General features: G+C 40.4%; 1 protein-coding gene across 1 annotated transcript in view; it reads left to right on the top strand.

Moving 5' to 3' along the window:
- Positions 1-12,187, top strand: part of GLI1 (GLI family zinc finger 1) — a 329,009-nt gene extending 316,822 nt beyond the window's left edge. Inside the window, exon 14 of the mRNA XM_033938485.1 lies at positions 6,435-12,187. Coding sequence (XP_033794376.1) covers positions 6,435-8,938 — 2,504 coding nt within the window. The 3' untranslated portion in view covers positions 8,939-12,187. The remainder of the gene's footprint in view (positions 1-6,434) is intronic.
- Positions 12,188-12,458: the final 271 nt, after the last annotated feature.

Here is a 12,458-nt window from a genome sequence, read left to right as displayed (position 1 = left end):
CTGACACTGTACATCTCATCCACCAAGTCCAAATTTGTGGCCATTGAGATGCAGAAATCTGCTGCTTTATCTCAATGCTCCAAATGTCTTTAAGACTAGTTTTTGGTTTCTTATTCAAAAATTCAGATATTAATTTATACCACTTAGCTGCCTTATGCCCCAGCAAATCTGACTGGAAGCACAGGCCTAGCAAGCTATACTGAGTTTTTAAGTGGCGCCAGTCAGGGAACCCCTTCTGAATGGCCTGTTTCAACTGTAACCACTTATATACTTGAAACATTGCGATACCAAATGTTTGTTGCAGTCATGAAAATTCAAGCATCTTTCCATCTGATAACACATTATCCAGTGTGCGTATGCCCACCTGCAGCCAGTGCTTCTAGAGGATCTTAGACTCGCCAATTTGAATCTTGGAGTTCAACCACAAGGATTGACACATGGATAAATGAATTGGAATAGGTATTAAATTATTAATAAATTTCAATGCCTGCCATGTAGCGAACAAAATTCTATTGTCCTTATAAATCCTAGGTACTTTGATACTTAAAATGTGACATAATCGCAATGGGGACAGGAGTTGCCATTCTAATATTAATCAATCTCGAAGATGTTCCATAAGTTCAGGAAGGATCTAATACATACCCTGCCGCATAATAAAAGCTTGATGGTATCTGTAGAAATTTGGAAAATTTATCCCACCCGCCGCAATTGGTTTTTGTAAAGATACTAAAGCAATTCTCGCAGTTTTACCGAGCCAAATAAATTTAGTAAGAATACTATTTAATTTCTTATAAAAGGACCCCTGAAAATAAACTGGCAACATACCCATTTTGGTAGCAAACTACAGGCAGAACCATCATCTTGACAGTTTGGACTCTCCCCCACCAAGAAAGATGTAAGGGGTTCCATTGCTCACTTATTTCTGTGACCTTCAGCAATAGAGATTTTTCATTTATTCTCATTGTATCTTCCAGTGTTTTTTGAATCCAAATATCTACATATTTTATACCCTCTTCCTTCCAAAGGAAAGGGAACGAATCAAATAATCCTTTTATATAATATACATTTAGCAGAAGAACCTCCAATTTATTTCAATTTATTTTATATCCAGAAAATTTACCAAATTGGTCAATCAAATCTAGTAAATGCGGAATGGTAGATTCAGGATTCTTCAAATGAAGCAAATATCATCCACATAAGCAGAGACCTTATATTCCTGACATGCATAAGGAATATCCTATATCTCCTTTGTCTGTTGAATAGCCAATAGCAAGGGTTCCAGAACAATATAAAAAAGCAAAGGGGATAATGGACATCCTTGTCTAACTCCCCTCTCCAGATGGAAATGCTCTGAAAAAGTATTATTATTATATAATCTGGCAGAAGGGGTACTATACAAAACCTGAATCATTTGAATAAATCCAGATCCTATACCAAACCAATCCATTGCTTGATACATGAAGGTCCATTCTACACAATCAAAGGCCTTCTCTGTATCCAAGGACACAGAGAAGGCTAGATCTTCGATGGTTTTCATTAAATTAACATATGAAAAGCAAGTCTAGTATTATTTGAAGAATGTCATTGAGCAACGAAACCCGTTTGGTGCATACCGATAATATAAGGGAGAGCCTTGGCCAAGCATAAAGCCAATAACTTAGCCAGAAGTTTTCCATCTACATTAATCAGAGAAATAGGCCTGTAATTTGAAACCAACATGGGATCTTTATTTGGCTTCGGCAAAACAGTCATTAAAGATTCTGCCATAGTACCTAAAATGCAACCTTTAGTTAGTTGTGCCTGATACAAATTTAAAAGAAGAGGTAATAATGTAATTTGGAATGATTTGTAAAACTCCACAGTAAAGCCATTACCACCTGGAGCAGAACCAACTCTAAAGGACTTCAACACTGTCTGAAGTTCTTTCAGTGATATAGGCGCCTCAAGATATCCCTTTATATGCTTGGGAACTTTTGCCCCTTTAATTAACTTTAAAAACTCTAAACCCTCAAGTTCTTTATTTGAATAAAGCTCAGAAGAATATAAACTTTATAATAGTTCAAAAATTGTTTTAAAATATTTCCTATTTGAGAATGAGTTTCACCCTTCTCATCTTTAATAGCTACAATCTTTACTTTCCTTTTTTTTTTTTTTTGCTTTAAGGTAATTAGCCAATAATCTTCCTGCGTTATTCGAGCTTCTATCCTGTTGAGAAAACAAATCTTTCCTAGCCAATTGAGAGGAAATCTCATTGCATTTATATTTAGCTTTTAAGAAGGCCTGTAAAGTAATTTGTTCCCATTTCGAGGCCAATTGTGACTCCAAATCCTTAATATTTTGTTCCAATTTAGAAAATTCAATTTTAAATTGTTTCCTAATGTGTGCCAAATATGAAATAATTTGCCCTCTAATAAAAGCTTTAAAAGCATCCCACAGTGTTTCTAAAGAGATTTCCTCTGAGGCATTGAGTTGAAAATATTCATTCATTTTTAATTGAAATTCCTCAAGAAAGTTTGAATCTGTAAGCAATGTATTATTGAATCTCCAAACAGGTCAACTACAATCTTGTTCAGCAAATTTAAATTCAATCCAAACCAGCATGATCCGATAAAATAATTGATTCTATGCTGGCTTTAGTAATCTGCTGAGTTAATTGATCTGAAACAAAAATGATTCTTAAAAATGATTGATGTACATGGGAGCAGAAAGAAAATTCCCGAGCATTAAAATGATGAATCCGCCATATCTTTCAAGCCACAGGACTGTACAAAATTATCTAAGCCCAATGATTTTATTAGTTTACTAGGTTGTTTATCCAGCAGTGGATCCATAACATCATTAAAGTCCCCTGCTACTACTAAATTAGAAGTAGCAAGTGGCAGAATCAACTGCTGAAGAGTTTTTAAAAATTCAGCCTGATTTGAATTAGGGGCATAAATATTAAAAAGTATCAGAATATCTTTTCCTGAGCTCATGTATACCTGAATCCATCTTCCCATAGTATCTGCTGAAATTACATTAAATGTAGCTGAGCATTTTCTATTTACTAGGATAGTCACCCCAGCCTTTTTCCCACTGCAGGAATGAAAAAACTATGCTTAACCCACCCCTTCCTACTTTTTAGATTCAATGGCAGATAAGTGAGTTTCCTGTATAAAATATATGTCCGCCTCCTGCTGTTTTAAAAAGTTGAATGTTTCATTTCCTCTTACTAGGATTGTTAAGACCATTGACATTCAATGAAAATATTTTTAAAGACATCTTAATGATTTACAATAAAATTCAATTTCCCTTCCAACCATAAAAAACTTTATTGAGAAATTCCTTATACACATCTAGGACCCCTTTAAACCCACTACCCTCCCTAACCCCTCCCCTAAAATAATTCATGTGAGCCTGGATAAGGAATGAATAGACACACAAAACCACTATCCCCCCTCCACCCCACAACTTATAGTATACCATTCATCCCCTATCTCTTTTTTAATTTAAATTGATCAAATTATAATTTCATCAGAAATTACCCCATTTTCATTTGCAATATTCAGAAATACATAAATAAACTGATAAATTGAACAAATTAAACATCATAAATAACAATGTTTCAATGTACTTCACATATAACATATCATATCATTTTATCAAAGAACAATTAACAGGTATAATAACTACTTAGACAGAGCTAACTAAATTTCATATGTTCGTAATAACATGTAAATTACAATCATCTAGTTCCTCCCACAGCCTTCCCAGACTACAATTAGATACCCTTAATAACTATAGCAGCCCCCAGACCCAAATCTCATCATATATTCGAGACTACGACGGGAACTCCCCGCAGCCATTTGCTATGAGTGATCTGCATGGGGCAGGAGCATAGGAAGATTGCTCCTGACCCGAAAGCCTGCTAGACCACCAGGTAAGGTCTGGGATGCCGGGAGGAAGGTGGGGAAGGTCCGGAATGCAGCTTTATTTAAAAAAAAAAAATCGCGAATAACCGAATCTGCGGATACTGAAACCGCGGATTCAGAGGGCTCACTGTACATAAAAACCCCAACATAACCGATAAAAATTACTGTGGACACATCTAATAATAAAAATTGTGCCTTTGTTACTGGCAAGAAAATACTCACAGCCAAAGCAGTCACAGCAAAGTTCCATATAGCTTACTCATTTACAAAACCGTAGCACGGTTTATAGCGTTGGCCGCTGCAATACCAGCTCCAACGCTGATAGAATTCCTTTGAGCTTCAGAGCTGTTACCGCCATGGCCAGTCCTAAAAATCATGCTACGGTTTTGTAAAGAGGAGGGGGGGAATGAAACCAAGCTTTAGTGCAGTAAGGTTATTGTTCTACGCTGGAGTCAAATGTTACAAATCACAAACAATATTAAGTGCATTTAAAAGTAATTACTAAATGAAACATCTTAAATAGGCTCAAAGACTAAGCAAACATAAGACCACTTAAGTCAAAAATGCTGCACTGTGGGCTTCTTTTTCTAAATGGCGGTAGATGTCTACCATGGGCCACCGAGGTAGATGCTCCGGCACTCATAGGAATTCTATGAGCATCGGAGCATTTACCTCACCGGCCCATGGTAAAAACGACTACCACTGTATAGTAAAACCCAACGTGTGTCTTTAAAAATAATGATTTTTTTTTTACCCTTATAAAAATTGAAACAAAGTACATACGGTAATCTAAAAGAGGATTATATGCCCTTCTAGAATCGCTAAGAAATGCCCAAAATTGCCACTTTAATTACTGACAAATTGATTAAAATGCTGAAAATGTCCATGCAATTAAGTGGCAATTATGGGCACTTTATAGCGATTCTAGAAGGGCATGCCATCCTTTTAGATTTTGTGCTTTTTTATTTTTAAAAAATCTCTCCCCCCTCCTCTTTTACCAAAGCTGGCAGCACGGACTGGTGCAGTAAATGCTCTGACGTCCGTAGGAATTGAATGGGCATTGGAGCATTTACCTTGGATGCGGAGCTTTGTAAAAGGGGGCCTCTATTTTTAAAGACACAGTAATACTGACTGAGATAGTGATATCCAAAATCATGAGAGAATTTCAACATGCGTAGGATAGACTCAAGAGTGCAGTAGGTTCATATGGAACTTTAGAGAGTCAAAGAAAGAAGAAGGACACGGTACTACTCGAAAGGGTCCAGAGAAGAGTGACTAAGATGGTTAAGGATTGGAGGAGCTGCCGTACAGTGAAAGATTGGAGAAACTGGGCCTCTTCTCCCTCAAACAGAGGAGATTGACAGGGGACATGATTGAAACATTCAAGGTACTGAAGGGGATAAACTTAGTAGATAAGGACAGGTTGTTCACCCTCTCCAAGGTAGGGAGAATGAGAGGGCACTCTAAAGTTGAAAGGGGATAGAGTGGTAGAAAGCTGGAACGCTCTTCCGGAGGCTGTTATAGGGTAAAATGCCATCCAGGGATTCAAGACAAAGTTAGACAAGTTCCTTCTGAACAAGATCGTGCGCTGGTAGGGCTAGTCTCGGTTAGGGTGCTGGTCTTTGACCAGAGGGTCGCCGCGTGAGCAGACTGCTGGGCATGATGGACCACTGGTCTGACCCAGCAGCAGCAATTCTTTTGTTCTTAATTCAAGCCAGTGACTATGTCTGTATTAGATTAACAGGTTGGCATAACCTGTACAGATTAAGTGACCATGTTTTCAGTTCTAACATCAAGGATAAACTGTATTCATCTTCAAAGAAGATTGGAATAACCTACATGGATCAACCATGGTTACAGCTCTAGATTGTTAGATGGCCTGGTGGTAAAAAATGGGAAGGTTCATAGGTGTATGATTAAGTATGAAGTGTGTAAGAACAAAAGAGGCTAAGGCCTGTAATATGCTACCATAATTTTTACCGTACTTGTGACACTTATAAAAGGTATTGGAAAGAACAGGGTTGAGAAGGTGAGTAAAAGATATTTAGGATTGACAAGTATATTAATGATAGGAATTTATATGCTCATCTCCTCAAAGTGATTGAAAACCAGCAAGGAAGTTTCAAGTTTATTTTCATTTGATATACCGTCTATCAGAAATTATCTAGATGTTTTACAATTATTAAAGAGTAAAACAAATGTTAAAATAATATCCACATACATATAATTAAAATTAGCTGTGAGGGTGGGGTAGTTACAAGATCTGTAAGACTGACTGGATAGGAGGGAGGAAACAATAGGAGGTAAAAAAAAAAATACATAGAGAGAAAAAAAAAATTTAAACTGAGGGAGGGGGGAAGGCAGACAATGGGCCAACTGTTTTTTTTCCCTGCAGTTACTCTATTTAAAATGAGATTTAGCTGCATGTTAGTGTCATTATTATAATGATATTGGCAAGTAATCTGTACAGAATGGTTTATCCAATTGCATCCTGTCTATAACCTCATTTCCTGTAACTTTCAGGTCCTCAAGGAGATGCATCAGGTGCTTATGGCCAACCAGTCATGGTCCCCAACCGCCGGCTCCTGGAATTGTCCTCCAACAGCCTCATGTCCATGAATCAGCTGAGTGAAAGGCGCAACAGTACCACCAGCACCATGAGCTCAGCTTATACAGTCAGCCGACGGTCCTCAGTAGTTTCTCCATATCTCCCCAACCAGAGCCCAGGGGACCTAGGAGCTCTCCCTAAAAGTATGAATGCTGTGGACACCTATGATCCCATTTCTCCAGATGCATCCCGGAGATCCAGTGAGGCCAGTCATTGTGGTGGCCTTCCTGGAATGGCCAACTTTACACCAGCACAGCAGTATAGGTTGAAGGCCAAATACGCTGCTGCAACGGGTGGTCCTCCTCCAACCCCATTGCCAAACATGGAGAAGATGGGCCTCAGTTCACGAATGGATTTTGCTTCTGATTATGCTGGTCCTGGTGTACCACCCTTCCTGTCAAACAGCCCTCAGAGAAGATATAGTGCTAACGAGTACCAGAGTTATGGCACTGGCATCATCCACCCTCAGCTAGCACCAGGAGCAGGATTGAGGCGAGCCAGTGACCCAGCAAGACCAGGCATGGACCCACAGACTATACCCAAAGTTCAACGTTTCAGAAGTTTGGCTAATATCAACACTCCGACAATTGGCAGGCCTATGGCTGGCATACCACATCAGTTTGGAGGTTCTGATGTCAATATTCAGAGGCGCATGTATTCACCTCGTCCTCCTAGCATCAAAGAGAATGTCTTTTTGGAATCTTTGTGCACAGATAGAAGTAACAATGCCAACGAAGCCAATGAGATGCTGCCCAGTGAATTTGAGCAATATATAAGCTACTCAGGAAATAGCCAGATTTCTACCAATGACCACTTAAACTTCAACTGCCAGTCTCAGGGGATGGACACACAGAACCAAAATGTCTATGGCAGTGAACACAGGGCTATGGGTAATATGCAAGTCAGTCAAGACAACCACATTGGGATGGACCATGGGTTGGTCCCACCAGATTACAACCTGAACCAGTGCCAAATGAATACGCCCGGCCAACCCTTCCAGAGCCTGCGGCACATAAACAACCACGTCAACATGTCAAGTCAGTGGCAGGAAGCCAGTTCTGGGAATGTTAATATGACAGCACACCAAAGTCCAAATCAGCCAGCAATGTCATCAAACTCAGTGCAAGAGACCCACTGCCAATATCTGACTCCCAGCTCATCCCAACATGCTAAACCAAATATCATAGCCCAGAATGGATCAAGCCAGCCAGGCATGTATAGGAATAACCAGCAACTGAACTTCACTAATCAGATGCCCATTAAACCTGAACTACAATTCCAGCAGTCAATGGTGTCTGTGGCAACCTGTCAAAACATGAAGCCCTGTGCAGTACAGCAGCAGCATAGTTTCACCCAATCAAATTCAATGGCAATAGCACCAGCATCAGGTGCAGCATCAGGTGACACAAGCTGTGAATATCAGCGTCTGTCAGACAGCCAACAAGGCTCATGTTTCAGTATGGGGCTGAACCCTGGTATGAGTCCTCATGGAAGGAGACCTCCAACTCCAATGGTCCAAGTCAAGGAGATGATGGTGAGAAACTATGTGCAGTCACAGCAAGCACTGATGTGGGAAGAGCAACAGAAGAATGAATCCCTGCTGAGTTTACATAGGGAGAGTGTGGGCACAGGACAATCTCAGCAAGTACTTAATACCCATTCTCAACCACACATGAGTCCCAAATATGTACATTATCCAACCAAGTCACCACGAAGTCATCTGCTTAGCCCCGTTTCCCAGGACAGCCCAACTAATAATGACAAAGGTGTGCAGTGTTTCAACCATGACATAGTCCCTCATCCTCCCGGTGGCCCTAAGCCTCTAAGCAGACAAAACAGTATGAGCAGCCTGTCAGCCTACATGGGGAGCCCTCCACAGCGGAGCCCATCTTATCAGGCCTCAGATATCAGTCCCCGAACCCTAGCCCATCTTCCACCAATTCCATTGCAGCCAGAAACTTCTGACAGCAATGCTATGATGTATTATTCTGGCCAAATCCACATGCATCATGGGAAAGCAGTGTCTCATAAGCTTGGAGCCCCCCCAGACCACAATCCTGTCAGCTGTGAAAGTCAGCAACAGGCACAATTCAGCCCCAAACTGAACCCCTTAAAATCAAGCTCAGTGTTTTACTCGCAGACTGGTCAAGTATCAAACTCCCTGGACTCTTTGGACTTAGAAAACACTCGCATAGACTTTGCAGCTATCATCGATGAACCTGAGCCCTCCTCCTTAGTCCCAGGAAATCTCAGTCCAGGTACCCACCATATCTCTCCCCAAACGTCCTCTTGTCTGGATACACCTCGGACCTCTTCTGTCATGCTTCAGTCAAGAGTCACAAATATGGCAATTGGGGAAATGACTACCATGTTGACCTCGCTGGCCGGAGAGAACAAGTTTCTGAACTCCATTTCTTGAGGCTGAAAGGAACTGGTGGACATGGAGCAACAGGTTTCTTATGGAACCGCAGCTCACTTTCTGGTGAAAGGTTGAGCACACAACAGAACCCTGCCCCAAGTGACCAGCAAAAGCCATTTTTTTTTCTCATAAGGTGCCATTGCCCAGTAGACCGTTGAGGTGCTGCTGTTAGTTATTCCGAAAGGATATCCAGGTGTTTACAGTTCAGTTGGGGGAAAGGATCAATGAGAACGTGATGAAGCATGTAGAAAAAGGGGAAAGGCAGGAAACTGAGCCAGGGAATTTATAGTTTTCCATGCCACCTTTCCATCAGATTTGGAAGGGGTACTTGGATCTCATGCATGAAATGACTTTACGTGCCTTCGTGACTCACAGAGCTAAACATGGATCAGTTTTCTTGGTACCTCATAATCCGTCTTTTGTTCTACTTGATGCTTTTGCCTTCAAGGGCTCTTGTAAACAGTCTGTTAACAAACAGGGTGCTCACAGCTTCAGGGAAGGAGCCCAATAGTTACCGATTAACAATATTTAGCTCTCTCCTCACAGTTTAAGAGCTGGCATATGTTTTACTGAACATAAAACGATGCGTGTGTAAATTGGTTTATAAAAAAGAAAATTTATGTTTCTGTATTTCTGATGGAAAGGGGCAGTTGGGGGTTTATAGGTTTTGGCATTCACTGTGGTAGAAAGGCATTTGGGATGGAAGTGTTAAATCTTGATAAGGTGTCAGAGTTTACAGTTTTTAGTGAGGGGGTGGGGGGGTGTATGTAATCCTCTTTTTTGGAAACACTTCTATAAGTCCAAGAAGTATTCACAAAAGTACTCTGCTTCATTCAGTTGTATGCACACTCACCTCCAGGTGTGGATCCTTCGAAAGGAGAAAGGGATTTCCTTTCAAGGCTGAGCGAAATAGTGTGGTGGCTGTGTTAGTCTGCTCTTCAAGGTAATATGTAGAAATAAAAACGTAAAGGATCACCTTTGAGTTTCAGGGGCCCAGAATCTGGAACAACCTCCCAGGCAGCCTTTGACAAACACCCACATACGGTACTTCCAATTCAGGAAAACATTGAAAACTCACCTTTTTTTCCTCAATGCATTAACCCATTCGCAAGCAGTCCCCTGTGTGATATCTTCCATGCAATTTCTTTGTAATATCCATGTCTCTGTAGCATTGCTAATATTCCGTAAGCCGCAATGATTCCTAGCTGACATTTGCAGGCTACAAGAGTTGATATGGTAGGGTAGGGTAAAAAAATAATACCATTTTTATTGGGGTTACCTTTGAAAGCTAATCACAAGATACATTAACACCCCCCTTTTTTACAAAAGCGTAGCGCATTTTTTACCATCGGCCACGGCGGTAACAACTTGGATGCGCAAAATAATTTTATGAGCATCGTAGCTGTTATTGCCGCCGCCAGCGCTAAAAATCAAGCTACACTTTTGTAAAAAAGTGGGGGAGGGGGGGTAAGCTTGTCCAATTAAAAGATATTATTTTATTTCCATTATGTTCTTGTTTTATTTCTACATAATACCTTTCAAGGCTAAAAGTGTCTCATCCAGTTTCACCAATAACACCCACTGTCCTTTGTGAAATACTCCAATTAATCTTTACTCCAAACTTGTGCAAAACAGGCAGGCACTGTGAGGTTGACATTTTCCACAATTGCGAAGAACAATGGATCAAGGAAATTAAAATAAAGCACATTTTTATTAAAATTGCCCAACGTGGTCACATTTCACCTAAGGTGGGCTGCTTCAGGGGCAGCAAGGAATGCTGGTGCCAGTGCTGTGGCTGATGCCAGTATGCCATGCCTTCACTAAGGAGAAGTGTGGCTTCAAGTTCCCCATTAGTCGCTGCCCCTTAAGTAGCCTGCCATAGCAAATATGTTGCCCAAAGATATAATCATATTGGAGGTAGTGCGTTTGTAATCCAATAAATACACTAAATAAGATATCCCTATGGATTACACACTGATGCTCCTAGGAGCAACTGTAGAGAACTCCTGCCCTGCTAATAAAATGGCATACAGTGTGTTCTCGTTATCTGCGTGTTCTATATTTACATATTCGATTATTCATGCCAATTAAAGTGTCACCCATTTTCACTTTTTATAGGCATTTTCTCTTATTCGCGGTCTTGCACAGTGGCCACATTCTTTGGACGTCCAAGTGCCAATTAACACTTGTTAAGACCCTATAATCGCTCATTAACCACTTAGTTTTGGACACCTAAGTCCCACCTAAAGTTAGGCGGGACTTAGGCGTGCTTAGGCATCCTTTACAGAATCAGGGTCAGCGTGTTCCCATAAGAATGAAGATATTCATAAAGCTTTGCGTGAGTATTGTTACATCAAAAGTCTGTTTTTACAAAAAAACCAACTGTGTATAAAATACATTTATAAAATGCAGAATATAATAAGCAAGCTGCTCTTTATCAGAAATGATGAGTTTCTGGTGTTTGGTAGCAAAAGTGTACAGTAAACAGGGTCACACAGGAACCTAAACCCCTTTTACCCATAGCGTCAACTCACAGGGTTTCCTAGGAACCTAACTCCAGCGAATAGCAAGAATGCACTGTAACCAACGTCATGCTCTTAGCAGCCAGAATAACGATTGCTGACTCATGAAGTGTGCTTTATTTTAACCTCTTCGATCCATTGTTGTTGTTTTTCATTACGTTCTGTGGATTGCAATTTCTTCTCTCGTGTTGATTATGTGCCACTGAAAATGACCAGTTAGCTCCAAACAGGCAATTTAACAGGTCAGAAGCTTTCTCTGGCCAGTTAAATTTCTTTGAATATTAACCAGCCTGTTATTGTGGAAAAATATGGAACAAAGAGATCACAGATGCAAATGAAGAAGTAGTGTGTTATGAAGAAGAAACAGTAATACACTTCCCCCTCTGTATTCGTGGAGATAGGGGATCAGCATGGCCGCAAATACAGAAAAACCGTGAATAAATTTTTGTATATTCTTCACTGTTTTTCTGTAAAAAGACACAAAATTGCGAATAAAATTACCTGTTTCTGTCAAGAAAGTGCCGCGATTTCCTATGTACAACGCTGAGCGGATCAATTTTCTCGGTGCATCACTGGGAGCTGGGAGCTTCCTTTGACGTAAATTTGGGGGCGGAGCTTGTGCATGAAAAACCGCAAATAACCGAAACCGCGAATAGGGAGGGGGAAGTGTACATCACTTCTTCTTCTGTATCTGTGATCTCTTTTTTCCATATTTTTCCCCATTAACAGGCAGGTTAATATTCAAAGAAATTTAACTGGCCAAAAACAGCTTCTGGCCTGTTAAATTGCCTGTTCGGAGCTAACCAGCCATTTTCAGCAGCACATAATCGGTTAGGGCCACTGAAAGTGGCCAATTAGTGCTTAAAGCATAATTAGCATATTTCCGGTGTTCCGGGGTCAGAGTTGGCATTTGGCCAGTTAAGTGCCGATATTCAGCACTTAACCAGCCAAAAGTCAGTTCTATCTGAATATCATGATGCTGAATATCACAATCAACC

This window comes from Geotrypetes seraphini, chromosome 3 (genome assembly GCF_902459505.1).
Source record: "Geotrypetes seraphini chromosome 3, aGeoSer1.1, whole genome shotgun sequence".
NCBI lineage: Eukaryota > Metazoa > Chordata > Amphibia > Gymnophiona > Dermophiidae > Geotrypetes > Geotrypetes seraphini.
This window is presented reverse-complemented; position numbering and strand designations above follow the sequence as displayed.